This window comes from Panthera onca, chromosome D3, assembly GCF_046562875.1.
Source record: "Panthera onca isolate mPanOnc1 chromosome D3, mPanOnc1 haplotype 2, whole genome shotgun sequence".
NCBI lineage: Eukaryota > Metazoa > Chordata > Mammalia > Carnivora > Felidae > Panthera > Panthera onca.
The window spans coordinates 76,734,908-76,761,573 of record NC_138350.1 but is presented as its reverse complement, the minus strand read 5'-3'; the positions used below and the strand labels follow the sequence as shown (position 1 = coordinate 76,761,573).

Genomic DNA, 26,666 nt, shown 5'->3' with positions numbered 1-26,666 from the left:
CTTTCCTTGCCTTCCTCTTTCCCTCTTTCCTTTCTTGCCCTCCGTTCAAGTGACACCCGAGTACCCGGCATCTCACTGGCCCACCATGTGCTTTTTCACTTTGTGGCTCTGAGCACAAATGGTCCCTCTGCCTGGAAGGACTTCCCACCCTCCCTCTCCTGGCAACCTCCGTCAGGACCTGACTCAGATGCCACTGCCCTCCGTGCCCCTGGCCTGCATTCCTGCAGCAGTCAGTTCCTTGTTCCCTCTTCAGCACACACCCAAGAGCACTTTGTCGATGTCCACTTGAGGCTTTTCTAGTACTTATCCCGTAGTGTTGTCTATGGTCCCCGGTGAAACTGTAGGATCCTTAAAGGCCGCTGTCAGATTCTTCTCAGAATATTCAGTGCCTGACCCCATGGAAACACCCAGTAATTGATGAGCAATAACTAACACAAGGGGTGTGTGATCCCCAGAGAAAGCGCCACATTCTATGACACCTTATCACAAGGAAAGCTGCCTTAGCCTGTGAAGTCACGAAATCACGGCAGACTTCCCCGAGGAAGTGACAGACTGAACCCTGAAGGGGAAACAGAAGAAAACAGGGAGGAGTTGAGGGGTACAGGAGGTCACCGCATCGGCAAAGGAAGAGGGAGCAGGTCTTGTTTAAGGCTCTCAAACGAGGCTGGTCTGGCGGGATCCATAGGACAACTCGGAGAAGAAGTATGTGGCTTGCCAAGACTCATAAGGCAGGGGATTTCCCAACATAGGAGAACCCAAAACTAACTCACGTCCGCTGCAGGTGGTGACACGGTCATGTCCTATAGACCATCCTGCCTATATAGCGTGGAGAAGAGCTTGGAAAGAGGGAAGAGAAGGTTCTAGAAGACCAATCAGAAAGCTATTGCAGTAGCTGAGGGAAAATGGAAGCTTGGCCTCGTGTGGCGACAAGGTGGCCAGGTTGGAGGTTGAATGAGGAGATTGTCAGTTCAGTTTTTTGTTGTTGCTGCTGCCCCTGGTGTATATGTGTGTGTGTGGGGGGGTGTGTGTGCACCATTCCTGCAATATGGGGTCATGTGCAGAGTGAACATAGCAACCCGTATTCCCTCTCCCTGCTCCCCAAATCCATTGAGTATATTGTCTTCAGCTCCAGGACCTATCAGATCTTAAACTGCTAAGAACAGATACTACTTTGGCTCGAACTTAGCCAAAAGGCTGAGAAATGATTTTTGGTTTTAGTTCAGTGTTGGTCAAATGCGTTTGACTGAAGACAATTCCAAGTACTGGTTTGGGGCTCAGGGGAAGGATCCGGGCACTGAGCTCGGGCAACAGAAGGTAATTGAAGCCATGGGCATACAGGAGGTTGCCCAGGGGGAGGGGGCCCAGGGTAGCGGGAGGACACCAAGGTCAGAGCCTTGAGAAACGCCAGCATTTGGTGGCCAGCGTTGGAGGAACCAGGGGAGTGACAGAAGGAAACCGGGGAAGTGTGGGGGCTCGGAAACTGAGGAAAGAGGGTTTCAAAAGAGAAAGAATCGGCAACAACAATCACCATTATTGGGGCACCTGGGGGGGCTCAGTTTGGTTAAGCGTCTAAATCTCGATTTCCGCTCTGCTCTTAATCTTGCAGTTCATGAGTTCAAGCCCCACGTCGGGCTCTGTGCTGACGGTGCACAGCCTGCTTGGGATTCCCTGTCTCCCTCTCTCTCTGCCCCTCCCTCACTCGCGTTCTCTCTCTCCCTCAAAAATAAATACACTTTAAAATATTGCTGTCATTTTTTAAACTGGAAAATTAGCCAGGGATGAAAAGCACAAGACCGCATTCTTGCTTCCCACAGGGGGCCGGGATGCAGGTGTTTCGCAGATGCTGCCAGTATCTCCTGCTGCCTGGAAAGTAATCGGTGGCGGCCCAGCCCCCACCGGCCCCTTCTCTCGTTCCACATCTAGGAAGAAAGCGAAATAACACAGCGTCCTAACCATGGTACCTGATGATCTGAGACTCATTTAGTATAAACTTTTCAGTCCTTTCTACCCTAAGGCTCCAACTTCCCTTCCTCCATCGCACACTCTCTTCCATAAGCCCTCTGCTTTTGCCCACCTCGGCTCGCCCTTGAACTTGTCCTGAGCTCTCCCACGCCTATGCCTTCCCCCAAGCTCTGGAGTGTCTTGGGGGACACCTCCACCTGGAGGGTCTTCCCCCGTAGAAAATGCTTTAAGGTGAAGGAAAATTAAGGTGCAGTATACCCGCATTTCTGGGATGTAGCTAGAGCAGGGCTTAGAACGATGTTGAGCAGCAAATTGCCCGCATTGAGAAAGCCTGAAATCTACAACCTAAGCTTCCACCTTAAGACACTAAAAAAGAAGGTCGGACGAAACCTGAGGTGAGCAGAAGGGAGAAAGTAACAGACATCAGAGGGGAAGTCAATGAAACGGAGAATCGACAAGCAAGGGAGAAAATTACACGAAAAATACCTGATACGCGGGGTCACCAGGGGAACGGAACACAAAAGTGCCACGAGGCGTGGACCCCTATCCGCATGGCTAGGATCAAAAACTCAGCAGCCAGCGGCGTTGGTGAGCATGTGGAGGGGTCAGAACGCCCGTGCGGCTTGGAGGGCGTGATGTTAAGTGAAAGAAGCCAGTCACAAAAGACCCCATACCACACACGTGGAAATTCATACGAAAGTCCAGAATGGGGAAATCCACATAGACAGAAAATCGATTTGCTGCTGCTTCATGCTGGGGGACACGGGCATGGGGACAGAGGGGGTGATAGATAAAGGATTTCTTCTTGAGATGACGGAAATGTTCTAAGATGGGCTGTGATGATGGATTATGGCACGTATCTTTGAATATGCTGAAAACCATTGAACAGCCTACCGTCAGTGGGTGAAATCATAGCGTATGTGAATTATACCCCGAAGTCGTCTAAAAGACACAGCACGGTCTTTCCGCCGAGCTCTTGCCGCTTCCATCCCCTTCAGGCCCTTGTGTTGGAATAATTTCCCTAAAAAGCGTCTTCATTTTGCTGCCCCCTTGCCAGGTGAGCCTGGCCCCCGGTGCTTCTCCTGCAAGTTTCAACTCTCAGCTCGTCTTTGCCCTTCCTCACTCACCCATTTCCTTCCCCGTCGACCCCTCTTGGTGGCAGAGACCCTCAGCTCTAAACAAGCAACCTGGACGGCATCTTGTTCCCCCCATTTCCGTCTCCATTTTATTACTCAAGGTGGGCAATACCCTTCCGTCCCACATGACAGACCAGCCGAAAATGCCAGCTCTCTTGGAAAGAGAGCAGTCCCTTAACTTTATTCTGTGATGCCAAAGCTTGGCCGGAGAGGACCTTTTCTGCCCAGGGCCGTTCAGGGAGGTAGAGATGGGGGTGGGGGTGCCTGCGAGGAGAGAGAGCATGAAAAGAGGGAGGCCTGAGGACCAAGGGAACCAGGGTGCCATTTGCACAGCCCAGGCCTGCTGACATGTAGGATTGCTCCTGCTTTCTCACCTGGACGCATGCTAACTGTCCCGTGTCTGTCGCCTTTTCTCCTCTCCTCCGTGTCTAACCCTAGTTCAAAGCGCATCTCCCCCAGGGATCTCTCTTTGGTTTCCCTGGCCACAGTCTTCTTACTTCCCCAGGATCAGTCCGTCTTGTTGCATCTGTGAATTCCCCTCCTTTGTCCTCCCCCACTCCCCTGTGAAAGCAAACGAGCCCCCTGTTAATGTGACTGCCTAGCATTTGACCAAACAAAGCCTCTGTTCCAGGCTCCAGGGTTCTCCTGCAAGGCTTTGTACTCAACTCACAGGGCTGTGTGAGGATTCAAACGACTCTCCTCTGTCTTTTGCGGATTTTGTTTCATTCGGGGTGAGAAGCGCCCCTTTAAAAGTACCATCACAGAGAGATGACTGGATTTCTTATTAGGAGGGCACGGGAACCTCATTTCCGCCACCACCTTGATATATGGCTTCAGGCAAAGTCGTCTGTCTGCCTGGAGTTCCTGGGCTGTGAAACAAAGGGGGCTAGACCTCAGGGCCTCTACTGTCCTCCCAGCTGCAAAGTTGTGCCCAGCTAATGCACTTATTTTCAGTAATTTGGCTGAGGGTGCCATCTGATGGCCATTTTGAGAACTTCACCTGCTGATCGCACACTAGAAGCTTCCTTATACTGCAATGCTTCCTTTCCAGCAGGGCCGGCAATAAGGGCCGTTTAAAAATGTTTCATTATTTGTTATTTGCACTGCAGGGTCAAAATTACAAATTTTAAATACTGTTGTGCACTCCCGAAATCAACACTACTCTATTCGTTATATGTTAATTAACTTGAATGTATTTTTAAATTTTTTTTAATGTTTATTAATTTTTGAGAGAGAGAGAGACAGAGAGAGTGTGATTGGAGGAGGGGCAGAGAGAGAGGGAGACACAGAATTCGAGGCAGGCTCTGGGTTCTGAGCTGTCAGCACAGAGCCTGATGCGGGGCTTGAACTCACGAACCGTGAGATCATGACCTGAGCTGAAATCAAGAGTCCGACTCTTAACCAACTGAGCCACCCAGGTGCCCCTCTAGCTTCTGGCAATTCATTGGCTTGTGAGAGCATAACCCCTGTCTTCAGATGGCACTCTCCATGCGTGTGTGCCATCCAAATGTCCCCTTTTCATAAGGACACAGTCGTATTGGATTAGGGGCCTGCCCCACTTCAGTAAGACTTTAAGTTCCCTCATTAATAATGAACATGATTTCCAAATAAGGTTACATTCTCAGGCAGGGGGTGGGGGGTTCAGGACTTCACTACGTGAAAGGTAACAGCATTGGGGACTTGCTGTCGTTTCGTGTATTTATACACTGGCTAGTAAGGAGCCTATGGAGACCCAAGGCTGGGTAGTATCTGATAACCAACCCCAAGTGACTTGGCCCCGAATGGGATCCGATGACACACACAGCTGGGCTGTACTTGAGGGACGGGATACGGTACCGAGGGCTGCCACATGAGTTGGAAACTTGGAACCTTATGTTCACACAAAAACCTGCACAAGAATGGTCGTGGCGGCTCGGAACCAGAGTCAGCCCACAAATCCCCCCCCCCACCCCACCCCGCAGGTGAGTGGCTGAACAAAGTGACTCACAAACCACAGAATCCTGTTCAGCAAAATAGAGTCAACCATGGACACATGTGGCAATTCAAACGCATCCCCGGGGAATCATGCTGAGGGAATAAGGCTAATTCCAAAAGACTTGTGTTCTCTACGCTCCCATTTATGTACTTTTGAAATGACAACTTTGAGAAATGGAGGACAGATGAGTGATTGCCAGGCGGAGGGTGATGGCAAGGCAGAGAATGAAGTACAAAAGGGCGTCAAGAGGGACAGCACAGTGTTGAAACTGCTTAGTGTCTTTTTTTTTTTTTTTTTTTTTTTTAGAGACAGAGAGAGCATGCGTGAGCAGGGGAGAGGGGCAGAGAGAGAGAGAGAGAGAATCTCAAACAGACTCCATGCACAGCGTGGAGCCTGATGTGGGGCTCAATCCCACAACCCTGGGATCATGACCCGAACCCAAATCAAGAGTCAGATGCTCAGCCGAGCCATCCAGGTGCCCCCAAACCGTTCCGTATCTTGATGGTGGCGGTGGATACACGAACCTGCAAAGTGCTGGAAGTGTGTGGAGCCCAAAATGCACACACACACGCACACACACGCACACACACACACGCACACACACGCACACACACACACGCACGCACACGCACACACACGCACACACGCACACGCACACACACACACACACGCACACGCACACACACACACGCACGCACACGCACACACACGCACACACGCACACGCACACACACACACACACACGCACACACACACACGCACGCACACGCACACACACGCACACACGCACACGCACAAATGGGTGCAGGTGTAACTGGGAAATCTGAATAAAATCAGATGACCATTTCAATGTCAGCATCCGGGTTGCAATATCGTACTACAACTTTGCAAAGTATTACCATTAAGAGAAACTGGGCAAAGTGTACAAGGTATCTCTCTGTATTATTTCTTGCAACTACATGTGAATCTATAATTATCTCAGGGTTTTCAAATAAAAAAGGAAGTTTCACCTACTTGGGAGGAGTGGTGACGAAACGGATGGGTTCTCTGAGGAAGTGACATTTAAGTCAAGACATGAATGTAAAAGGCGAGGGGGGGCGGGGAGCAGAACGTGCAAAGGTCCTGCAGCCGCAAAGAGCTTGGTAAATCCATGGAACTAAAAAGGAGACCAGTGAGACCCAAGTGGGGAGAAGCGAGGCTGGAGGCAGCAGCCAGACCAGGCAGGGCAACAGACTGTTCTAGAGATTTGACCTTCCACCTGAGAATAGAGAGAGACTATGGGAAGTTTTGAGCAGCAGAGTTCCATGATTTGTCATGAACTTGGGAAAGCTCAACCAGGTGTGGGTGGCACCTGGGTGCAACCCAGGGACGCACACAGAGAGACCACCGGGGCCATGTGGCAACAGGAAAACCATTTGAACATCCATCGAGAAGGAGATGGACTGAGAGGCCACGTGCGGACGAATACTGGGCTTCACGGTGGGACTTCTTAATAAAGAGTTTGGGGTGTCGGCCTTCTGGTTGAGCAGGAAATCTAAAACCTACGGATGGATCCTGGTGGGGGTCTCCTAGAAACTAAAGCCATAAGTCACCCCAGCCACCACGTGAGGCCAGAGATTTCCTTCCCTCGATCACTCTGGAAGCCACAGGCTTACCCAGCGGTGCCAGAAACGCGGCCACCTCGGAGTCACTCTGGTCGCGCACCGGGGCCACAGGCGGCATCCTCCTGCCACCCGCCTCGGCTAGGACGCCTGTGACCCATTTCCTTTAAGTGTCAACTGATAAATGGCTTCTCGTTTAAGGGGCAGGTGGTTGAGATCGCATTGTTGGGCTTTCGGCCAACCCAAAAGGAAGAAAGTCAACCCCAAGGCGAGAGAATAAGTCAAAGGCGGGGCCCAGGCCTCGGCCCCTGCGCGAGTGAGGAGGGTGGAGGGGAGGGGGCGCCACTGCCCCGCCGGGGTTGAAACCGGACGTAGACGCCTCTTGACATCTTCAAATTTTGAGAGAGGTTCTCACTTCACACGTCTCTCTCTCTCTCTCTCTCTCTCTCTCACACACACACACACACACACACACACACACACACACATATGCACGAAGAGCCACAAGATTATTTGAAGCAGGGGAGGTCAGACGGGGTGGGTGCCACACAGACCAGAGTTCTTCATCAGGATTCCACATAGGGTCTTGCTGTTTGGTTTGTTTCCAGATACAGTGAGAGCCTCACAGAAGAATCTCTGGGGTTACATGGTCTGGTCCTGGGTTCCCCACGAGATTCGATTCCAGCTCGGTTCCCTCACCAAGGACGTTTTTTACCAGCAGCATTTCAGAGTGAATGGCATTGTCTAGTGATTTTGCCCCCTTTTTTTTTTTTAATGTTTATTTATTTATTTTGAGAGAGAGAGAGAGAGAGAGGGAATGCGGGCAGGGGAGGAGCAGAGAGAGAGGGAGAGAGAGAATCCCAAGCAGGCTCCTCACTGACAGCACAGAGCCCCACGCGGGGCTCGATCTCATGAACCGTGAGATCACCACCTGAGCCAAAACCAAGACTTGGACGCTCAACCGACTGAGCCATCCAGGTGCCCCGATTTTGCCTCTCCTTAAACAGACTTTCTTACTTTTTCCGGCCACCGGCTAGGAAGGGAGTGAGTCTTCAGAATCAGTCGGGACAGCAAATGGTATGCGGTAAAACCCTTTCAAAACATTCCTCGCACGACTAGAGAATCGCAAGCAGGGACAGGAATTTAAACGATATTGTTGAAAAAGGCGTGGAGTAGTCCCCTTGCCCCCCACATACCTTAAACTGGGATCATAACCTCCATGCCTAGAGTGGGTAGGCAGGTAACGCACCCAGATAAGCAGGGAGGGGTGGACATTAGCGTGTGGTGAGGACTGTGGCCAAGTGGACAAGGTGAGCCCTGTCCCCGGGGACAGCCCCAGGCAGCGATGGTCTTTAGGGAGAGCGGGATTTTGCAAGAGCTTGCGACCCGGATAGATTTTTAAATCTGTGCTACAGATCCTAATTTTTGAAGACACTGTTCCAGTGAATAGCATGTCTATGGTAGCATCTGACCAGCAGGTGGCCAGTTCCAGTTCCTGACGACTAACTAAATCGTTTTTTACATTAGTCCCTTTTCTTTTCTCCTGCCGACCCCAGGAGTTAAGCGAGAAGAAAGGAGCCGTCTCTACAATCTTGTCTGGGCTTTCCGGGGTTTTTTTGTTCTGTTTTGTTTTTTGTTTTAATTCGAGACCAACCCCCAGCCTGCCCATTTAGGCTGCTTCTAGCTGGGGCATCTCAGGAAATTGCTGGGGGGAAGAACCAGTTTGAAGCTCCCTATTTCCTTTTCATTTCTGTTTATTTCGGTGGTGGAGTCAGAGGGGGCATTTATGTTGTTACCGTGGTGGCCATCTGCCTTGCCGGGCGAAGAACGCGGTACAGGCTGAGGGACGCCTGGACTGAAGCCAGGGGCGGCCTGTCGACTGCAGTCCAACATCAGTGCTCCAAGCAACAGCAACGGACTCTTGCCTGCTCGTAAAGACTCGCGGTCTTATAACGAATGGGAGGACTTGGCGTGAGCATTTTGAGAGCGGACTAAAACCCAGCGAGTCTGTCCTTACTAGCAGGGACTGCCTTTTGAAATCGCTGTACGGATCCAACCGGGGTTGGGTGAAGTCGCGAGAAGTGAGGTTCATGCTTGCCGCGCGTTGGACATCCATCCCAACTCATTTCTGCCATCCGTCCCAACTCACTTCTGCCATCCGTCCCAACCCACTTCTGCCATCCGTCCCAACCCACTTCTGCCATCCGTCCCAACCCACTTCTGCCATCCGTCCCAACCCACTTCTGCCATCCGTCCCAACCCACTTCTGCCATCCGTCCCAACTCACTTCTGCCATCCGTCCCAACTCACTTCTGCCATCCGTCCCAACTCACTTCTGCCATCCGTCCCAACTCACTTCTGCCATCCGTCCCAACTCACTTCTGCCATCCGTCCCAACTCACTTCTGCCATCCGTCCCAACTCACTTCTGCCATCCATCCCAACTCAATTCCATCCTCCTTCCTCACCGAGTCTTGATTTTGTTAAGCGTCCTGCCCCTCCCGCCGCGTGACTCATCGGTAAATCCTAATCAGGGGAGGTCAACCCTAGTGGTCAGATTCCCTTCATCAGTGGCAGGGTTAGAGCAAGCCTGTGGCCCCGTTGGTCACTGAGGTGAGGGATTAGAGACCTCCGGGAAAGGATTTATCACTATTAATAATGTGCCGCCTAAAAAAAGATGGCCTCTCTTCTTCCTTTGGAGGTTGTCATGTGTGGATGTGACACCCAGAACTCCAGCAGCCATCCTGTGACCATGAGAGAAGGCAGCTTAAGGACAAAGCCGAACTGCCAGTGGGAGAGTGTCAAGATGGAAAAACCCACATCCTTGGGATCTGTTTGAGTCCCTACATTAAATTGAACTAGACAACCTTGAATCCCACCTCCCTGTGCGGTTCTTGTATGTGAGAAAATAAGTCTTTTTATCTTCTATGCAAATCTGAATTAAAGGGTTTCTGTTACTAACAGCCAAGGTGTCCCGACTGGCACAATGTTCATTCTCGAAGGTCTACGGGAAAGTCTCTTTTCCATCTAGAGTCAGGTGGAATCGTTCATTCATCATCCCTTAGTTAGTTTAATGAGTCCGATCACAGGGCAAAGAAAAGCCTGGCCACAGGTAGAACCACCACGTGATCCAGCAATCCCACCTCTGCGCCCCCAAAGGAAATAAAATCAGCGTCTCGAAAGGATATCTACACTCTCATGTTCACTGTGGCATTACTCACAATTGCCAAGACTGAAATTGTCTGCGGTTGGTTGAATGGATAAAGAAAACGCAGTGTTTAGAGGCGGTAGAATATGTTTCAGCCTTAGAAAGAAGGAAACCCTATCGCTTGGGATGATGCGGGTGAAACTGGGGGTCCGTAAGCTAAGTGAGATAAGCCAGACGCAGAAAGACACAAACTGCACGGTGTCACTTATAAGTAGGACCCAAAAAAGTTGAACTCAAAGCAGCAGAGTGGAATGGTGGCTGTTAGGGCTCAGGGACGGGGGTGGGGAAGGGGAGGCGTTGGTCAAAGCGCACAGCATTCAGTTGTGCAGGATGAATACATTCTGGAGATCTAATGCACAGCGTGGTGACTGTGGTTAATAATTCTGTATCGGATATTTGAGATTTGCTGAAAGGAGATCTTAACTCTTTGCATCAAAAAAAAAAAAAAAAAAAGAAAAGAAAAAGAAAAGGAAAGGTGACATGAAGTCAGGGCTGTATTAACTAGCTTGATTGTGGCAAACATTTCACAATGTGTATGTGTATCAGCATACCATATTGTATTCCTTAAATAGACACAATTTTCGTCCGTCCGTTATACCCCCCGAAAGCTGAAACACAAAACAAACAAAAAGGCAAACAGACCAAAAAACGAGGCTCTGGGCTCCCTTCTTCCCGTTTGTTTACCAAGTCCTCCCGTTCCTGAAGGAATGTGCGCGAAAGAGTGCAAATCTACCTCTCTCTCTTTCTCTCTCTCTCTCTCTCTCCCTCTCACACACACACACACACACACACACACACACGCATCCACGTACAAAGACAGGTGTGACGCAGTCGGAAGGGGCTTTTCCATGCTAATAGGTATTTGGAAAGGATCACATCTGAGGTTTACTTTTAGCGATTAAAGATAACATCCAACCCACAAAACATCATGTCTATTTCAGTCCCTTGTTTTCAAAGATGAAGGATATATAGGTCGGGCCACAGAGAAAGTACACTGTCTAGAAGTCTTCCGGTCGTGTCAGTGTCACGACCCACTAACTCCATCCTGGAATTCAATCCTGTCATAGTCTGACATGGCAAATACTGCCTACCCAACATCCTCCCTCTTCTTTTCTTTATTAGTATGAAGGGAAATGTGGCTGTTGGGGGGGGGGGAGGGTGTGGGAAGGGCGGGTGGTAGCAATGTCCCCAGCTGGAAAAACTACATTTCTCAGCCTCCTTTGTGGCTGGAACTGGCCAGTTCTCACTCAAAGACAAAGGCTGAAGATTTCAAATAGCAGGGCGGGCGTGTTTTGTGCCCGAATATCATGGCCCCGGCAGGAGTGTGGAAGGGTGACATCCGTTCCCCCAAGGAGCAAGAGGGTAGTCCTATCCAGAGAGGAGAGTCCATCTGGGAGGGATGGACTCTCCCGGGTCTCTGGAGACAGAGCTGGGGGAGAGCCACCAGAATGTTCTCTGGTGGAGGAGTGAGGCAAGAGCAGGGCATGATTACCGCAGCTGAGCGGAAGGACCAAGAACATTCTCATTCTCTCCTTGGAGACTGTCTCAATCCACCCGTGGTTAGAGCCACCTCTGTTGGTATATGTTCTGTAAATTATGTGGGCTGGGGAGAGCGGAAGGAAAGCCAGAGGGGAAACGGAGAGATGTTTCTGTGTTTTATCTGGGTCTAATTAAGGAAGTGATTAATTGGAAAACACAAGGCCCCAAGAGGCAAAGGTGAGAGCCCTTTCCGTGATGACCATGGTGCTTCTGCTTTGGGAATGGCAATCGTTTGTCACCGTGGGTTTCCCTTGAAGAAGCTCTTTCACGGTGTCTGAATGAAGCGGCCTTTGGTCGAGGCGATAAATAACGTAAATTCCACAATTTACTTAGATGACTGCCTCCTCATCTGAGCTGGGTTAAAATGCTTTGCGATGAGCAAGTAGCCCCAGGAGGAACTGAAAGGTGGGCATTGCGGGGCTGGAAATTGTACTGCACAGCTTGAAATGCCTGCTTGGTGTGTTACCGAACCTCTGATGGCAAGCAAAGACTGCCAAACTACCCTGAGCAATCTACCCTGTACCACTTAAAAACAAACAAACAAACAAAAAAGACTGTGTTTCCAAAAGAACAAATTTGAAGGAGATTATTGCTTTCTTCCCTTCTGGATTCTTCCTTCTATTTATCCTGCTTGGCCGCAAGGGCTTCTAAATATTGTCACCTCTTAAAAGCGATCTTCTCTTCTTGCTCTATGCACACACACCTGGTCTGTGTGCTGTAGAAAACAGCCACCAGGCTCCTGTGTCCCTAGAGTCTCCCGGATGGATGTTAACTGTTCTCTAAAAGAGGATGGGCAGAAATCAAAGAGGGAATTTTTTTTTTTTTGAGAAAAAAAGGAGAGGGGGATATGTTATGTGTCTCTGACCATATAGTGTGAACCCCCGCTCCTTTCTTTGATAGCGTCCCATGGTTTTAGTTCCGTTTTCCCAAGCTAGAAGCCTCAAAACTACATTTCCCAGTTTCCCTTGCGGCTCAATCCAGACACGTGATCTGGGGCCCACCAATCAGACACAGACGTTCAAAACTCTAATGTTTTGTGGAAGTCAGCCAAAAAGCTTTGAAGGAGCTTTCCGAGGGGGCACCTATCACTTCAGGCACAAGTGGCGGCAGAGCCAGTGGAAGAGAGTGCCCGCTCAGGCAGTTCTGCAGAATGCTTTAGGGCTAGCGGGGCATGCACGAACCACCTCATCGCCCGGGGCAGGGGCGTGGCTTTGATCTTGGCAGCTGCTGGTTTAGCCTTAAGCCCGTTTCTCCGTCTTCCCTGCCTAGTATGTTCTCCGAAAATTTCTTTTCCTACTAAGACGAACCGGGGAGGATGTTATTTGCAGCTAAAACTTAACCCTACCCAGCGGGGAACACACTATGATACGTGATAGGACTGCGCTTGCAGAGGAGGGTTCAAGAAAGCTCTTCTGGAGGCGCCCGGGTGGCTCATTCTGTTAAGTGCCTCTTGATTTGATTTTGGCTCAGGTCATGGTCTCATGGTTCATGGGAGGGAGCCCCCAGTCGGGCTCCGCGCTAATGGCATAGAGCCTGCTTGGGAGACTCTCTCCCTCTCTCTCTCTCTCTCTGCTCCTCTCTCCTGCTTTCTCTCTCTCTCCCCCTCAAAATAAATAAATAAACTTGAAGAAGAAGAAAAAGAAGGAGGAGGAGGAGGAGAAAGCTTTTCTAGTAGGGAAAAGTGTATCTCTTAAATAAACGGATTCTAATGCTAACTTGCCTTGGTACAGGGGAGCCCTGCAAGGGTCAGGAGATTTGAGGGAGCTGTTCTTGTGTCTTGGAACACATAGAGAAAAAATAATTGCAGCCCAAACACAGGACCACATCTACTTTCATGACACAAGCAAAGAAGGGACAGTCTAGACGGAGTGGTTCCAGGAGTATTGCCTTTCTCTCCCTGCCTGAAAGGTCACCATTAGAGAAAGCTCCCCCTAGGTCTGGAACACTGTTCCCATCTTCACGAGTGTCCTGTCGGAAGGCGAGTCCTTGTGATCGGGCTTACCCCTTGATCAACAGCTGAATGGCGGACTTTAGCTGACCCAGTTCTTGGGAAAGACACCAGAAAAGCCTCAGGAAGAGGAAGGTGGCGGGATGTTGACAACATATTGCACATAGCTCCCCAGATCTGGCTCTGTTGTAAGTTGTGAGTCAACATGGTTTTAAAAGAAATTAGAACGAAAACATCGCGTCTTATGTGGTTCTTTGACAATCAAAACAAGAGCGAGGCAAACCTCTCTCCTGTTTCAAATGTGATTTCCCTAAATGAAGGAAATCTAAACATATGGCACAAAGCTTTAAAATCTGTTCATGTGTGAATGTCATGATAAATTTGGAACCGGTGAGTGTTACCAACCACCAGGCCGTGTCCTCTGGAAATGGAAGGGAATCTCCCGAATTCATCTTCTCCTCTTGCTGTGGAGCTGGCTAAATCTGTCGGTGGTGACCACTTTCCTCCCAGATTGGCCATGAAGTTTTGAGGAAAGAGCCCTATTTGCTAGGCTTAAGTATACTGAAGGGGAGGTTAAAAACGAGACAACGTGGGCAAAGTTAAATGCTGCAGAAAATCTGGTGCCTTTGGATGTTTGAATCCTACTTCCATCTACTATGTGACCTTGGCTGAGTCACTGGACCTCTCTAATGCTGTTTCCTCATCTATTACATGAGAATGCTCCTTCTCAGCTTATAAAACTGTTATGAGGAGAATATTGATAACATTGGCCAAATACCCAGTCATGGTAAAGGCTGAAGAAATGGGAATTAAGTGACAAACAGGCCTCTACCTTCAGCCTAACCCATGTAATGGCAAGGATAAGGGAATATGAGCTTCTAGTTGAAGCCTCTAGAAAGGTTATAAGCCAACCACAAGGATGCAGTAAGTGACCTTCGGAGGGGAGAGTTAAAAATGCAGCCTGCCTTCATCAGTGAGCACACAAGTTCATTATCAAATTGTTCATTAATCTCTGCCACATCTTTTCATTTGGAATCGAAATAAGAGCACTACCGGCCCTTTGGACATCGTGCTTACGTCTTTATTGTGAGTGCTAACAGGTTGGGGGCTAGACACTAATGGACAAATAGCCCAGATGTAAAGAGTGTTCCCTGGAAGACTCTTAATGGACAATTAATTATGCACAGCGAACAAGTTCAGAGCAGAAGATGCCACTTGAAAATTGTGAATTTAGTCCAGGTTGAAAGATACAGGAATGGTTAAGTGTTTTGCACACAGAAAATCTGGTTGGCGATCCAGTCGGATTGATGCGTGTAGAACACAGTCTCTTAAGGGTTTTGCTTTGCTTCTTTGAGAGAGGCTGTTGTTGTCTGTCAGTTCAGCTGGGGGTCCCTTCCGTCACGTTGAGAATCTGGAGCAGAGAGTCCACCAGCTTGAAAAATACGAGAAAGAGTTAAGCAAACATCGTTCGCGGTACTGAAGTTCTAATGCTAGAAGCAAATGCATTCCCAACAAACAAACCATCAGCGTCACTCGGGAGCTTCGTAGAAAAGCAACTTCCTAGGCCTACGCCAGATCTACTGAATTGGAAACTCAGGGTGGAGCCCAGCGATCCGGGCTTTCCGAAATGCTCCAAATGATGCTGAGTACATTCACGCTGGAGAACCACAGCCGTCCCCCCAAGAGAGAGAAACTCACTTCCTCTTTTTCTGGAGCCCCTACCTCTTTCGGCTCTTTCTAATTTTGAAATACGTCTTTGTTCCCATAGAGCACCCTCTATATGCTGAGATGAGAAAACGCTTTTCAAAAAGAGCTTATTACACTTGCCAAGATTCTCAGACACTTCAGGCTCCCCAATGGTTAGACCAGCCATTTGTTTCTAATAAAGGAATTACCGCTATTCTCAGACCAGTTATTAGCTGCTCTGTGGCTCAACTGTTTTGACCAGGTGCTAATGAGGCCAGGGCCTGGGGTTCAATTCCCACACCGACCAATTAGTTTTGCTCTTCTCCACAAGCCCAGGCTGCACTATTAAGGGTTCGCCAGCCTGCCTGACGATGCTACCATCCATCTCGAAATATGAGCCACGGGTCATAAAAGGGGCCAGGGGAGGGTGAGGGGAAGAATCCAGGAAGCCCCTGCATTGGCTCAAAATATTGAATCTGAGCTGTCTGGCTCAAGGGAATGGAAGTCAAGCTACAAGGAAAAGAGGAACTAGTAACCTAGGAAGATCAACGCCTGGAGGCGGCGGGGGTGGGGGGTGTCCGTTATTGGGGCGGGAGGAGCTCTCTTTGAGGTGGGGGGTAACTTCACTCTGCTGCCTCAGAGCAACTGTCGGGGCAATCGGAGAATTTTTAGTTATTCTTCAGGACATGTTGCTGCTTCTCCTGTATCTGGAACTTCCCTTGGAGCGTTTCACACATTACAAAATAAAACCTTTCAATTCTCTGTGTTGATTTGATGGGGCAGTGGGAGTCATCCCTTCAAAGTGAGGGCAGACTTGCCTTCAAAAAGTTTCCTTCCTTTCTGTAACACCCTCTGCAATGCACTCACAGGCCCTTTCAGGTCCACCAAATAAGAGAAAAAAACTAAGGCTGCAGAGAACATTGCTGTAGGTCCGGCAACCCACAGGCCAGCTTCAACCTTCACTGAAACTCAAGACAATCCACAGCCACATCCAGGGCTATGGATCAGGCCCTCGGGCTGACCTGAACATTGCTTCGTGTGCTAGAAACCATAGGGTAAACGTTCCATTAATTTTTTTTTTGAGATAGGGTACAGTTAAAAGATTAAGGTTGGGGCACCTGGGTGGCTCCGTCGGTTAAGCGTCCAACTTCGGCTCGGGTCATGAGCGCTCGGTTCATGAGTTCGAGCCTCAGGTTGGGCTCTGTGCTGACAGCTCAGAGCCTGGAGCCTGCTTCGGATTCTGGGTCTCCCTCTCTCTCTGCCCTTCCCCCATTTTCTCTCTCTCTCTCAAGAATAAACAAACATTAAAAAAAAAAAAAAAAGATTAAGCTTAACCTTGAAAATGATTGGCCATAGCTACTAATAAAGTTCTGGAGCTTATTTGCCAGGATAGAGTGGTCTAGATTCAGTGCACATTTACATAAATCTTTTCTGAACTAAGTAAATAACTTTGTCACCAAAACATAGGAAGATGCTCAGAGTTTCTGACTACAGCTCTGGGAGACTTGGCAAGAGGACTGGATGCTTTAGTACCGAAATGGGTGAGGAGAGCATATGTGGATAGAATTTAATTTTAAGAAAAGTCCTTCAGTCCCTGAAAATTCCGGCTGCTACCTTCTGGCAATGCTTGGCTAAGTTATTAAACCTCTTTCTAACACTGAGCGATGTATGGATTTCTAATAGATCTATTCTCGTGGTACTCCCTCTTTGAATAAGGCAACTGTAAGGTGTTTTCAATTTGCACATCCACATTCTTTCACGAAGATGGAATTTCCAAAGCAAGGAGGGTAACAGACTCTTTTGGTCTAGGCAACAACGACTCCAACCATTGACTTTTTTCATATCGCTGGAAAATGTATCCAAAAGAATGGTACCCATGTGTGCAATAGTTAATTATTCAACCTAAGGTGGAATGAAATGGAATGGGCTTTCTAAACTTGTAAAGAAGACCAAAACATAAAAAGATGTAGTAGGAAAGCGAGGCCTGATTATAAAAAAGATGATTTTTTCCCCTCCGGTCACATGAATGCTGATAAACATTGTCCCCCTGAAACACTCACTGTCTGTGACTGCCCACTCAACCCACCCTGTACTACGACCACTCAGAGATCTCTCTAGACCTATTCTTTCATAATTGGCTTCGCTGCTTACAGAATGTTCTTCTGAATATGGCAGGAAAATTTTGATCTTTAAGGACAGAGCTGAATTTTTTTGAAAACCCTCCAAAGTTATGCAGGGCCGGGTTTGGAGGAATAAAGCAACTCAAAGGGATGTTGTAGTTTCATTCAAAAATGAATGAGCCGGGGAGCCCCTGGGTGGCTCTGTCGGTGAAGCGTCCGACTTCAGCTCAGGTCACGATGTCACGGTTTGTGGGTTCGAGCCCTGCGTCGGGCTGTGTGCTGACAGCTCGGAGCCTGTAGCCTGCTTCGGATTCTGTGTCTCCCTCTCTCTCTCTCTGCCCCTCCCCCACTCTCTCTCTCTCTCTCTCTCTCTCTCAAAAATAAATAAACATTAAAATCAAATGAAAACAAAACGCATGAGCTATGAGTGTACGTCCATTTCAGCATCTGTGAAATTGCTTTGGAGGGTTTTGTGATGGCAATTGTCATTAGTCTTCAAAGGAGAAGGCACTGCTGTTGGACATCCCGCCACAGGAAGTCCCTAAAGTCAGCTGACCAAGAAGAGGCCTCAGCCAGGGACTGAGGAGTCAGTCACAAACCCCCCCAAGCCCTCGGGGCCATGTCACCCCCCCCCAACAAAGAAGGGAGCTGGTCGTGACACCTAGACCGCAGATGTGAGCGAGAGAATCACTCAGGACTTGGTGCAAAGTTGTTACTTATTTCTGTATCCGTTGATTTAATCCAGATTTTCTTTGTGAATGAAGGCTACTAGAGTCTTCCTCCCGAGGTCCTTCACGCTACTTCTGCAGCCTGCATCCTTCATATTTGAGGTCAGCGAGGACCAGCCGGTCCCCAGGAGACGTTTCACACGGCAGCATACCGTCCAAGGGACACAGCGCCGGCCCCTGCCCTGCTCTCGCCGCTGAAAAGCTATGTGCCTACTCTCTGTTTCCTCACCTTTAAAATGGAGAGAACAGTAGGATTTTCTCAAATCTTCCTCCAAAGGCTGCTGTGAGCATTCACAGAGAAAATGCGGGCAAACTGCTCGGGCCAGTACTTAGTTTAAGGTACAAGTTGCCCATCACTAGGATTGCAGGAATTTGCAGTTTTATTATTTTTGCCATTTATATAAATTTCACGGAAACTTCTTAAAGGGTAATGAGAATCACCTCATTTGCCGTTGCCCTGCTTCCTTTCTTTATATCTTCTTCTCCTTTTCATCCCATTTCCTGTCTTTGTATCTAAGCAACGCCAATTTGGTATGATTGGTTTCGCTTCCCTTCTACAAGAGTGCCACTTTGCGTAAAAGGTCGCAAACCAGAATGCTCTCTTCTAAAAGCCTGTGTGAAGCGCCCCTCCCACTAGTGCTCACCCAAAACAAACCTAGGAATTGACTCAAATAATTTCTGGCCTCACCATCAAAATATTCTGGGAGGGCCCGGCGGGCTAAAAAAAAAAAAAAAAATCTCATCAGGGCACAATCGTTATTAAACACAGTAACTAATAAAACTCCTAAACTGGAGTGTGGAACCAATACCCTTCTGAGATGCAAGGAGGAAACATCGCCTATTCTGGTGGAAAGAAATAACACGGAAGTGTCTGCTCGTTTCTCAGCGTGTATGGATGTCTGCCTAATTAAGTGGCTGCGAAGGCCTGCATCTAAACAATTATATTCTTCTCTGCTCACACCCTAACCTCCTTCTGACCCTCCCCAAACACCCCCACCCCACCCCACTTCCCCAGCACATTGTACCTTTACGTTTTGAACCTACAACTTTAAAGGCGCTGCCATCCTGGGAATCCCAAGGAGACTGGCGGATGGCCAGGAGCTCCCTTTGAGGCGGCTGATAGCTTCCGGTCCCCTTTCCTTCCATGAGGCTGAGCAAATTCCTTGCAGCTTCTTCCCAAAGCATATACTGCAGCTGCTGCTTCAGACTCCCCCCTTCATAAACATACGGGGACTCTCTCGTGCTCTTTTTCCCCATCAGGTGCCCTGTAAAAAGAAACACAAAAACAGAATGCCACCGACTGAGCCCAGGGGAACGAAGAAACCAGAAATTTCAAAGGACCCCCCTTTAGGTTTGTACTGCTTCCTCCTAGGTGCAGAATAAACAGCATTTTATTATCAGAAGTTAGTTCTGGCAAACGTCTGGCATCTTCTGTTCCCTGTTCGAAATGTGCGATCAGCTGGACAAAATTTAAAACTGCAACTCAGGGGACCTTGGTTTGGTCCCAGCACCTCGGCTAACCGGCTAGGTCACCTCTGCCAAGTTACTGAGCATCCCCGGGGCTCAATTTCCTCAACTATCGAATGAACAGGTGGGACTAGATGAGGCCTGAGGAACCTTCCATGTCTAAAATGCCACCGCCGATTCTGTGTGCACCGAGTCCTGTTCCCACCCGCGTGACGGAGGTTCAACATCTTCCTCAGTCAATTGTGGACTGCTACCGAAAAGAAAAGCCTCGATGCTTTCTCTCATGTGATGAAACGAGATGTTGCTCTCCTCTTATCTCTAACACAATTGCACCAAAGGAAGTTTTCATTTCAACTTTCTTAGAATTTTAGCTGAGATTGAATCCAAGAAAGGTCGCTCAGAAATTCTCATTTGTTGGGTATGTAATGAAAAAAACGATTCGAAACAGGTTCCGAGCAACACGTAGCAGCCCCGTACGTGCAGATTTTTCTCTGGGATGTTTACAAGACTCCGTGAAAGTCTACCGATGGCTCCAGGGATGCGTTCCCGCCACATAAATGAATAAAAGTTGCTGTGCAGGAGGCCAGGCCACTAAAAACATGGCAATTCATGTAGGCAAGTGGGATAGCCATAGTGTCAGATGTGGGTATGGAATCCAAGGTCTGCTCTCCTTGCTAACACATTAGCCCCGTACTAATAATACATTATCTGACTTTCGTCAGTGCTCCCCTACCCCCATCTCTCTGCAGTTGGAACTTATCGGACTCTTAAACTCCTAAGACTAGGAGACCAACGATGCCTTTGACCGAAAGGTCGCAAGGAAAGCTCTTTGCGGTTCCGAGGCTGCCCGGCCTTAGAAGCATTTAAGGTAAACGGCGTGGGAATAATATGTAACAGACCCCAGTCAGTGAACCTGATGAGAGCTCTGTCCGCCAACAGCGACGGCCTTGCTGTGACTTTACGGCAGGCGGGTGTTTACAGGACGTTTCACTCGATCTACCCCACAATAAGTTGGACGAAAACGAGACTTGTCAAAGGTCACCCACGCGTAAGCGAAGACCCTAGGATTAAAATCAGCTCACAGTCTAGACTCTACCATATTATGACTCTGCTTCAAAGCGTCTTTGAACTTCCTGAAAATACAAGGCAGGTAGAAATCAGCCTGGGGTCTGGAGAGAAGGGTAAGGCCTACAAAAGGCAGATGTTAGAACGAGGAACCGGGGATCATGTATCGGTCGATCATGACTCCTTAGGTGACTCGGAGACATTAATTCGGTGGGTATCGGGGAGCCTTCACACGGGGTTTTACTGAACTGCCGTCTGAACACTTGCCAACCCACTTAGGACATGCCACCCCACACAGTTGGGACGTGCTCCTGACCGAACGAGTGGAATCCTGAAGGACTGGCACCTCACCTATCTGCTTGGTCACCGGCGGGGCCCGGGTAGCCACGAAATAACCTTGCTCTTAGCCCTAACAGTGATTACGGGGCACAACTGCTCAGGAAGCAGCGAAGCATTTGGCTTTATTTATATAGAGGAAATTGAATCACGATAATGGGAAGGCAGGATTAGAACCTGATGCTCCAGTGATGACCTCGGTCCCTCTTGCTCTCCCTCATTGCTCTCATCAGGATGCTAGAACTGAGAAAGGTGTTATTGACAATGAAGCAGGGGGTGGGGGTGGGGGCAACGGAGATGTTTTTACAAATAGGAACTACATTGTTGTCATGCCCGAATAATTTGATGGACTTTTCTGAAACGGGGAGATAAAGCAATCCTCCCTTCTGTGACTGATTGAACATAGGACCTTGTGACAGTGTGCATATTTGCACGTTTGGTGGGTGGGTGGTGTTCCGACTCCTACCCCCAGATCCACGGTCTGCTTATGAGGACTGGAAGTGCACCATCCACAACGTCCCAGGGAAAAACACACTCCTTGGGTCCTATTCACTTTAGAGCTGGCAACTACCAACGAAATAACCGTCTCCATGGCAACGTGGATATGGATGACCCGTCCACCTCTATTTCTCCCATCACCGTTTGTTACGTGTCCATATCATAGTAATAGAGACCTCAGCATAGACAAAAGACAGGCCCTTGAAAACAATAAAACCTTGCCCAGAAGTAAAAAAAACAAACAACTTTTGTCCCTTATAATCGCTTAAAAATACCACTAAAACAGCAGGTTTGAAACATAAAGCAATTTTCCTGAGCTCCAAATTTGACGATCACCTCAACTTAGGAAAATATCCATTAAGACATAAAGTGTTGAGCACTTCTAAGAGCTGGGTTTTTTTTCTGGAGTGATCCTTAAACTATATCTCACAGTTTCTGGGGGCAGCCCTACAATGGAAAGGCACCTGCAGCTGAACCCCGGTGTTTCCGAATGCAGCCTGCCAGGACACGCTTGGGCATCAAAGTTAGAGCCACTGCCAGGAGCATTTCACGGGAGCGGAGGGGAGAGTTACCAGCGTCGGTGTGGACCTCTATTTTCATCGCACAAACAAAACATTTCCATAAACATCAAGCCACATAAGAATTTAAGTTTTCCATCTGCTAACTTGCTTTCCGTTGCCACACCATGCCTCTCTCAGCTGAAGAAGCAATTCCCTTAACAAACCTGCAAATTGGTGCTGACAGCTTCCTCATGGACAGCAATATGTAGCTTTCGTTTGATATAATTAACATGAAACTGCAAGTCTTCAGGGATTGAGGAGGACAGACATTTACTTATGGTAGTGGAGGGCTAAATTTAAAACCTAACAACATCATTCATGCTTATGAGTGCTCAGATTCCCACGGAGAGCATGTCTGTCCAAAGCAAACTTTCTCTCAATCACAATGTTATTTTAGACCCAACTGTGATTTTCTACTTCACCTCCCTCTGTCTCTTGTTCTAATCAGCTCTGTGCAGCCAGCCAAGAGAGAAAAAAGAGTGCATTCGAGAACAAATAGGAAAATAAGAAAATTTGGGGTGGCCACTGGTCGGTATGTTCTAGGAAAGTTCAAGCACCACCAGGAAGGAAGGGTGTTTAAATGCCAGACACCCTAAGTCCCGGGGGGGGGGGGGGGGGGGACGGGACAGATGTGCTGTGGGACTACAGCCGTGGAGGTTGGCTTGCATCAGAAACGACCTGACTCTAGCTTCCCAAATAACTCTCTTGTTCTGCTTTTAGCCTGCAAGGGTTACCTAATAATAAGCCCTTTTTTTTAGTACAAAAATATGGAGGAGCAAAAGGAGATTGGAAATCTGAGAGCGCACCGGCTGATGGCTGGACTGGACGGTGGCCACTCCCTCTAAATTCCCAGAAGCCCCTTTCAAGTATCAATTCTAGGCTTGGCTGCTGTAATGCCTCGCAAATATCCTTCTCTCTTCGAGGGTAGGGGTTTTTCACCTTCACCCATCCCGGCCTCTCCCCTCCATGCCTGCTGGGTTCCGGGTGTCCCTCCGAGATCACAAACACCTTCACCTCGGGGCTGCCCAAGCTTGGCAGACAGTTCTTGTAGCGACGATGAAAACTAACTACCCCGTTGCACATCTCCCCCCCCCCCCCCCCCCCCCCCACGCCGAGCTCTGGATTTCTCTGCCGGCACACCCAGCAGTGGAGCCGAGGGCATGATAGTTCCAGCCTCACCTCTTCCCAGAAATCCGTCCTGGTCCTCACACCATCTGTGAACCGCCCGATACTTGGATTAGCAAGTGTCTTTCCAACACACCCTCCCACACTCTGAGTAGATGGCTAGAGAAATAGGGAAACACACACACCACCGCCGCCACCCCTTAAACCTCTTCGGCATGGACCAGCTTCCCGGGAAGTGTTGGGGCTGTCGGCGGTGGCCCTATGGGGAGGTGTCTGAGGAAGCTGGACGCTACGTATTGGCCAGACGGAGCCTGTGGTTGGCGCGGCGGAGACCCCCGGGGTGACGCTGGGCCAGCGCGAGGCTGCGGGATCGCTACCCTCCGGCCGGTCGCGGGGAAAGCTGTGAGTGCGCGCCCCGCCGCCCGCCCCCCGGACGTCGCCGGCCCCACCGCCGCGCCGGGTCCTCGCCGCCGGGGTTCGGGGCCGGGACAGCGCACCTCCTGGCCCGGACCCGGAGGCCGGGACGAGTGGGCAGCGGGAAGGAGGAAGGAGCTAGGGGGCAGGGCGAGGTGGCAGGTCTGGGGAGGCGGAGGACAACGGGGTCTCGGGGGACGGAGAGGCCGGGATCGGCGCGGGGAGCGGGCGCCGCGAGCCTTCGAGAAGGGAGGGAGGGAGGGCCGGCCAAAAGGGCGGGGGAGAGGAAGCGGCCGCCGCGACAGGAGGACCGAGGGAACTGGAGAGAGCCACGGACACGCGGCGGCGTTCCAGCCCCGCGCGCTGAGCAGCCAGGGACCCCAGGACGCGCTCCCACACCTGTGGCTTCGCTCGGCTCCGGCGCGCAGCCCGCGTCCCGCTCCCGGCGGCCGGGGTCCCCAGGGCCCCGGGACGCGCTCGGGGACCCGGCTCCCCACGTCGTTCAAGGACAGGCTGCGACGGCGCGGGTCAAAGGAGGCGTGGGGTCGGTGCGGAGGGAAGGCTGGGCTGTTGGGGCGCCGCGCGCCGGCCCGGGTCCCCGCGGGGGAGCGGGAACAGAGCGGGAAAGGACCACCCGCCCGGCCTGAGGCCGCTCGGGGACGTCTTCCCGGGACGCGGAAGGCGATGGGGGGCGGGAGGGGGGTGCCGGGCTGGAAAGGTCGGGGCAGACCCTCCCCCCCCCTCCCCGCCGCCCAAAGCCGGCGCCCCAGGTACGCCGAGGGCTTGGGGAGACGGGGCCCGGGCGGCCGCGGTCCCGCCGAGGGCTGCGGCGCGCGGGACACTCACCCACAGCCCAGTGGTTGCCGCGCGGGTACATCTTGTCCAGCGCGGTGCCCGTGCCCGCCGGCAGCGGGGCGGCGGGGCCCCGGGGCGCCTGGCAGAGGACCAGCGCCAGCAGGACGAGGGGGAGCTGGCGGCGGCGCATGGCGCGGGCGGGGAGGCTGGAGTGCGCGCTCGGCACGGAGCGGCGGCCGAGGACCCGGACTCGCAGAGCGTCGCCGCCGCCGCCGCCGCCGCCAGGCCCCGACTTTATACGGCGGCGCGGGCGGGGGCGGGGCGGGGGGCTCCCGCGCCGCGGCCCCGAACGCTCTGACGTCTCCGCGCGGCGAGCCGAGCCGGGGCGATGGGGGCAGCCGTCTCCGGGGACCATCCGTCTTCCCGCCGAGGGGGAGGGCAAGGCTGTGTCCACCCTGCCCCTCGCCGCCTCCCCCACCCCCCCCCCGGAGTCGCGTCCGCCCGGCCCACGCGGGATTCATTCTGCCCACCCTCGACGCCTCCGCTCCGACACGATTTCCCGAACTCCTCCCCGGCGCCACCGGGGGGTGGGGGTGGGGAGGGGTCTGCCGTGTTAGCTGCCTTCGGATCCTGCGGGGGGGTGGGGGGGGGCCGCGACCCCTGGCCGGATCGCAGAGGTGGGGCGGGGAGGAGGGGGTAAGCCCCCGGGGGATGGACGCTTCCAGGCTGGGCTTTACTGGGGGGGGGGGGGGGAGGGGGGGGGAGGAGGCCCCAGGAGAGCGAGGGACTTCTGATTCTCACGCCTTTCCCCCTCCGTGGATCAGCTCCCTCGTGGCGGCCCCAGACCAAGGACCCTCGTCTCCCTCTTACGGACCCCCCTTCTGACCACCGCCACCAGCAATAGCCTCACCCCGCCTGGGGTTTCAGAGCCGCCCTTGCCCGCTTGTATGATGAACTGCAGGACGAGCGGGGACGGGTAGGTTGTGGGAACCCAGCTAACGGTAATGTTATTATGCACCTGGCCCCTCTCATAAGCATATCGCTTCCGTGAAGAAGCTGCTTTTGTGCCGAGGTCCCTAGGCCGCGACCACCAGAAAGCTCGAGCTGTCCCTAACCCGCGAGGCACACACCTCTCCAGAGTAGCTCAACTCCCCTCTCTGCTTCTTGTGTTCTCAGCTGTGAAGAACGGTTAAGGGCGGGACTCCCGTCCCGATGCCCTGGACACAGAGGGGGCGAACGCCACAGCAATGCCACAAGAAACAGAAGCTGGTAGGATCCCGTTCCACGTTCGGGCTGCCAGAGCTGGGGGTTCGTTTGCGTGCTCCTGCACCAAGTGTGGGTGTTCCTCGCCGGCCTCTGGTGTGGGCGCCGATGAAGTGGAAATCCTACATTTTCCTCCACCGGTGATTCGCTGTATTTGTGCGGTTCTTAGAGAGCTTCACGTGCACGTGGCACCACTGACTATCCTTGGGCTTGGACGAGTATTTCCGTGCCCGTGTCTGGCTATGAGATTTTAAAAAATGCTAATTTTACGATCGCAGTGATCAGCCAAGGAAAGACAGTACTACCATCCTGAGAGAATGACCCAGTGAAAATCCGGAGGAAAAGCCCACACTTGGTCTTGGCCTGGACTCCGATCTCTCCTGGGTCCCCTGTCTCTTCATCCCATCAGTAAGCAGAGGTACGACCGTCAGGTGGTCATCCGTAGGCTGGCTACCTCCCACTTGGCCGTGACCTTTACTATAAACACAGGGGCTTGGCTTTGTCCGCCTGTGTTCCTGAAGAGAACCTGAATCATAGTGGTGTTCGATAGGTACTTGGTTCACGAACGACTAACCTAAGAAATGTTCAGGTCTAAACGCCCTCGACAACCCTGGGTCTTTGGTGGGGGAGCGTGAAACTTTCATCTTTCCAGATTAGGTTGTAGAAAAATGTCCCTTTCTTAGTTTAATCAAGAGTATTTTCAGATCTTTACAGTTTTTTTAATGTTTATTTATTTTTGAGAGAGACAGAGACAGACTGCGAGTGGGTTAGGGACAGAGAGAGAGAGAGGGAGACACAGAATCCGAAGCAGGCTCCAGGCTCCGAGCTGTCAGCCCAGAGCCCGACGACGCGGGGCTCGGACTCACGAGCTGTGAGGTCGTGACCTGAGCCGAAGTCGGACGCTCAACCCACTGAGCCATGCAGGCGCTCCTATTTTGAGATCTTTAAATGATGCTTTTCTCCCATGAGATCATGGAAAAACGCTGTAGATACATGAACGTGTAGGAACAATTGTACCGAAAGTGCGACTCTTCTACTTCAGGCCAACTACTGTTTCTTGTGTCGTTTGCAGGCCAGGAAGTACCTGGGTGCCCCCATTCACTTCCGGCCTTCCTCTAAGCATCCCAGCGCACAGGCTGTCTACACCCGGTCTTGGGCCTGGACTCGTGAGTTGCTTTGCCCTTATGAGTGAGAAGGGCAGCGACCGTGTCCGTCTTGCTCAGGGCTGTGTCCACAGTGTC

General features: G+C 51.1%; 1 protein-coding gene and 1 non-coding gene across 4 annotated transcripts; both read right to left on the bottom strand.

Moving 5' to 3' along the window:
- Positions 1-1,016: 1,016 nt before the first annotated feature.
- Positions 1,017-1,206, bottom strand: LOC132666163 (U2 spliceosomal RNA). The gene has a single exon (XR_009604538.1). It is a non-coding gene; the product is annotated as a U2 spliceosomal RNA (small nuclear RNA).
- A 13,229-nt stretch (positions 1,207-14,435) lies between these two features.
- GRP (gastrin releasing peptide) lies at positions 14,436-24,682 on the bottom strand. Of its 3 annotated transcripts, none has more exons than XM_060613976.3 (3): positions 24,214-24,682; positions 18,928-19,167; positions 14,436-14,779 (listed from the first exon to the last, which is right to left on the bottom strand). In XM_060613976.3, the coding sequence occupies exons 1-3, from the start codon at positions 24,575-24,577 to the stop codon at positions 14,742-14,744; spliced, it is 642 nt and encodes a 213-aa protein (XP_060469959.1). In that variant the 5' UTR covers positions 24,578-24,682; the 3' UTR covers positions 14,436-14,741. The 3 variants fall into 3 exon arrangements, with proteins under 3 accessions (XP_060469959.1, XP_060469960.1, XP_060469958.1); XM_060613977.3 differs by having other exon boundaries at positions 14,436-14,800; positions 18,947-19,167; positions 24,214-24,681; XM_060613975.3 differs by having other exon boundaries at positions 14,436-14,800; positions 24,214-24,642.
- Positions 24,683-26,666: the final 1,984 nt, after the last annotated feature.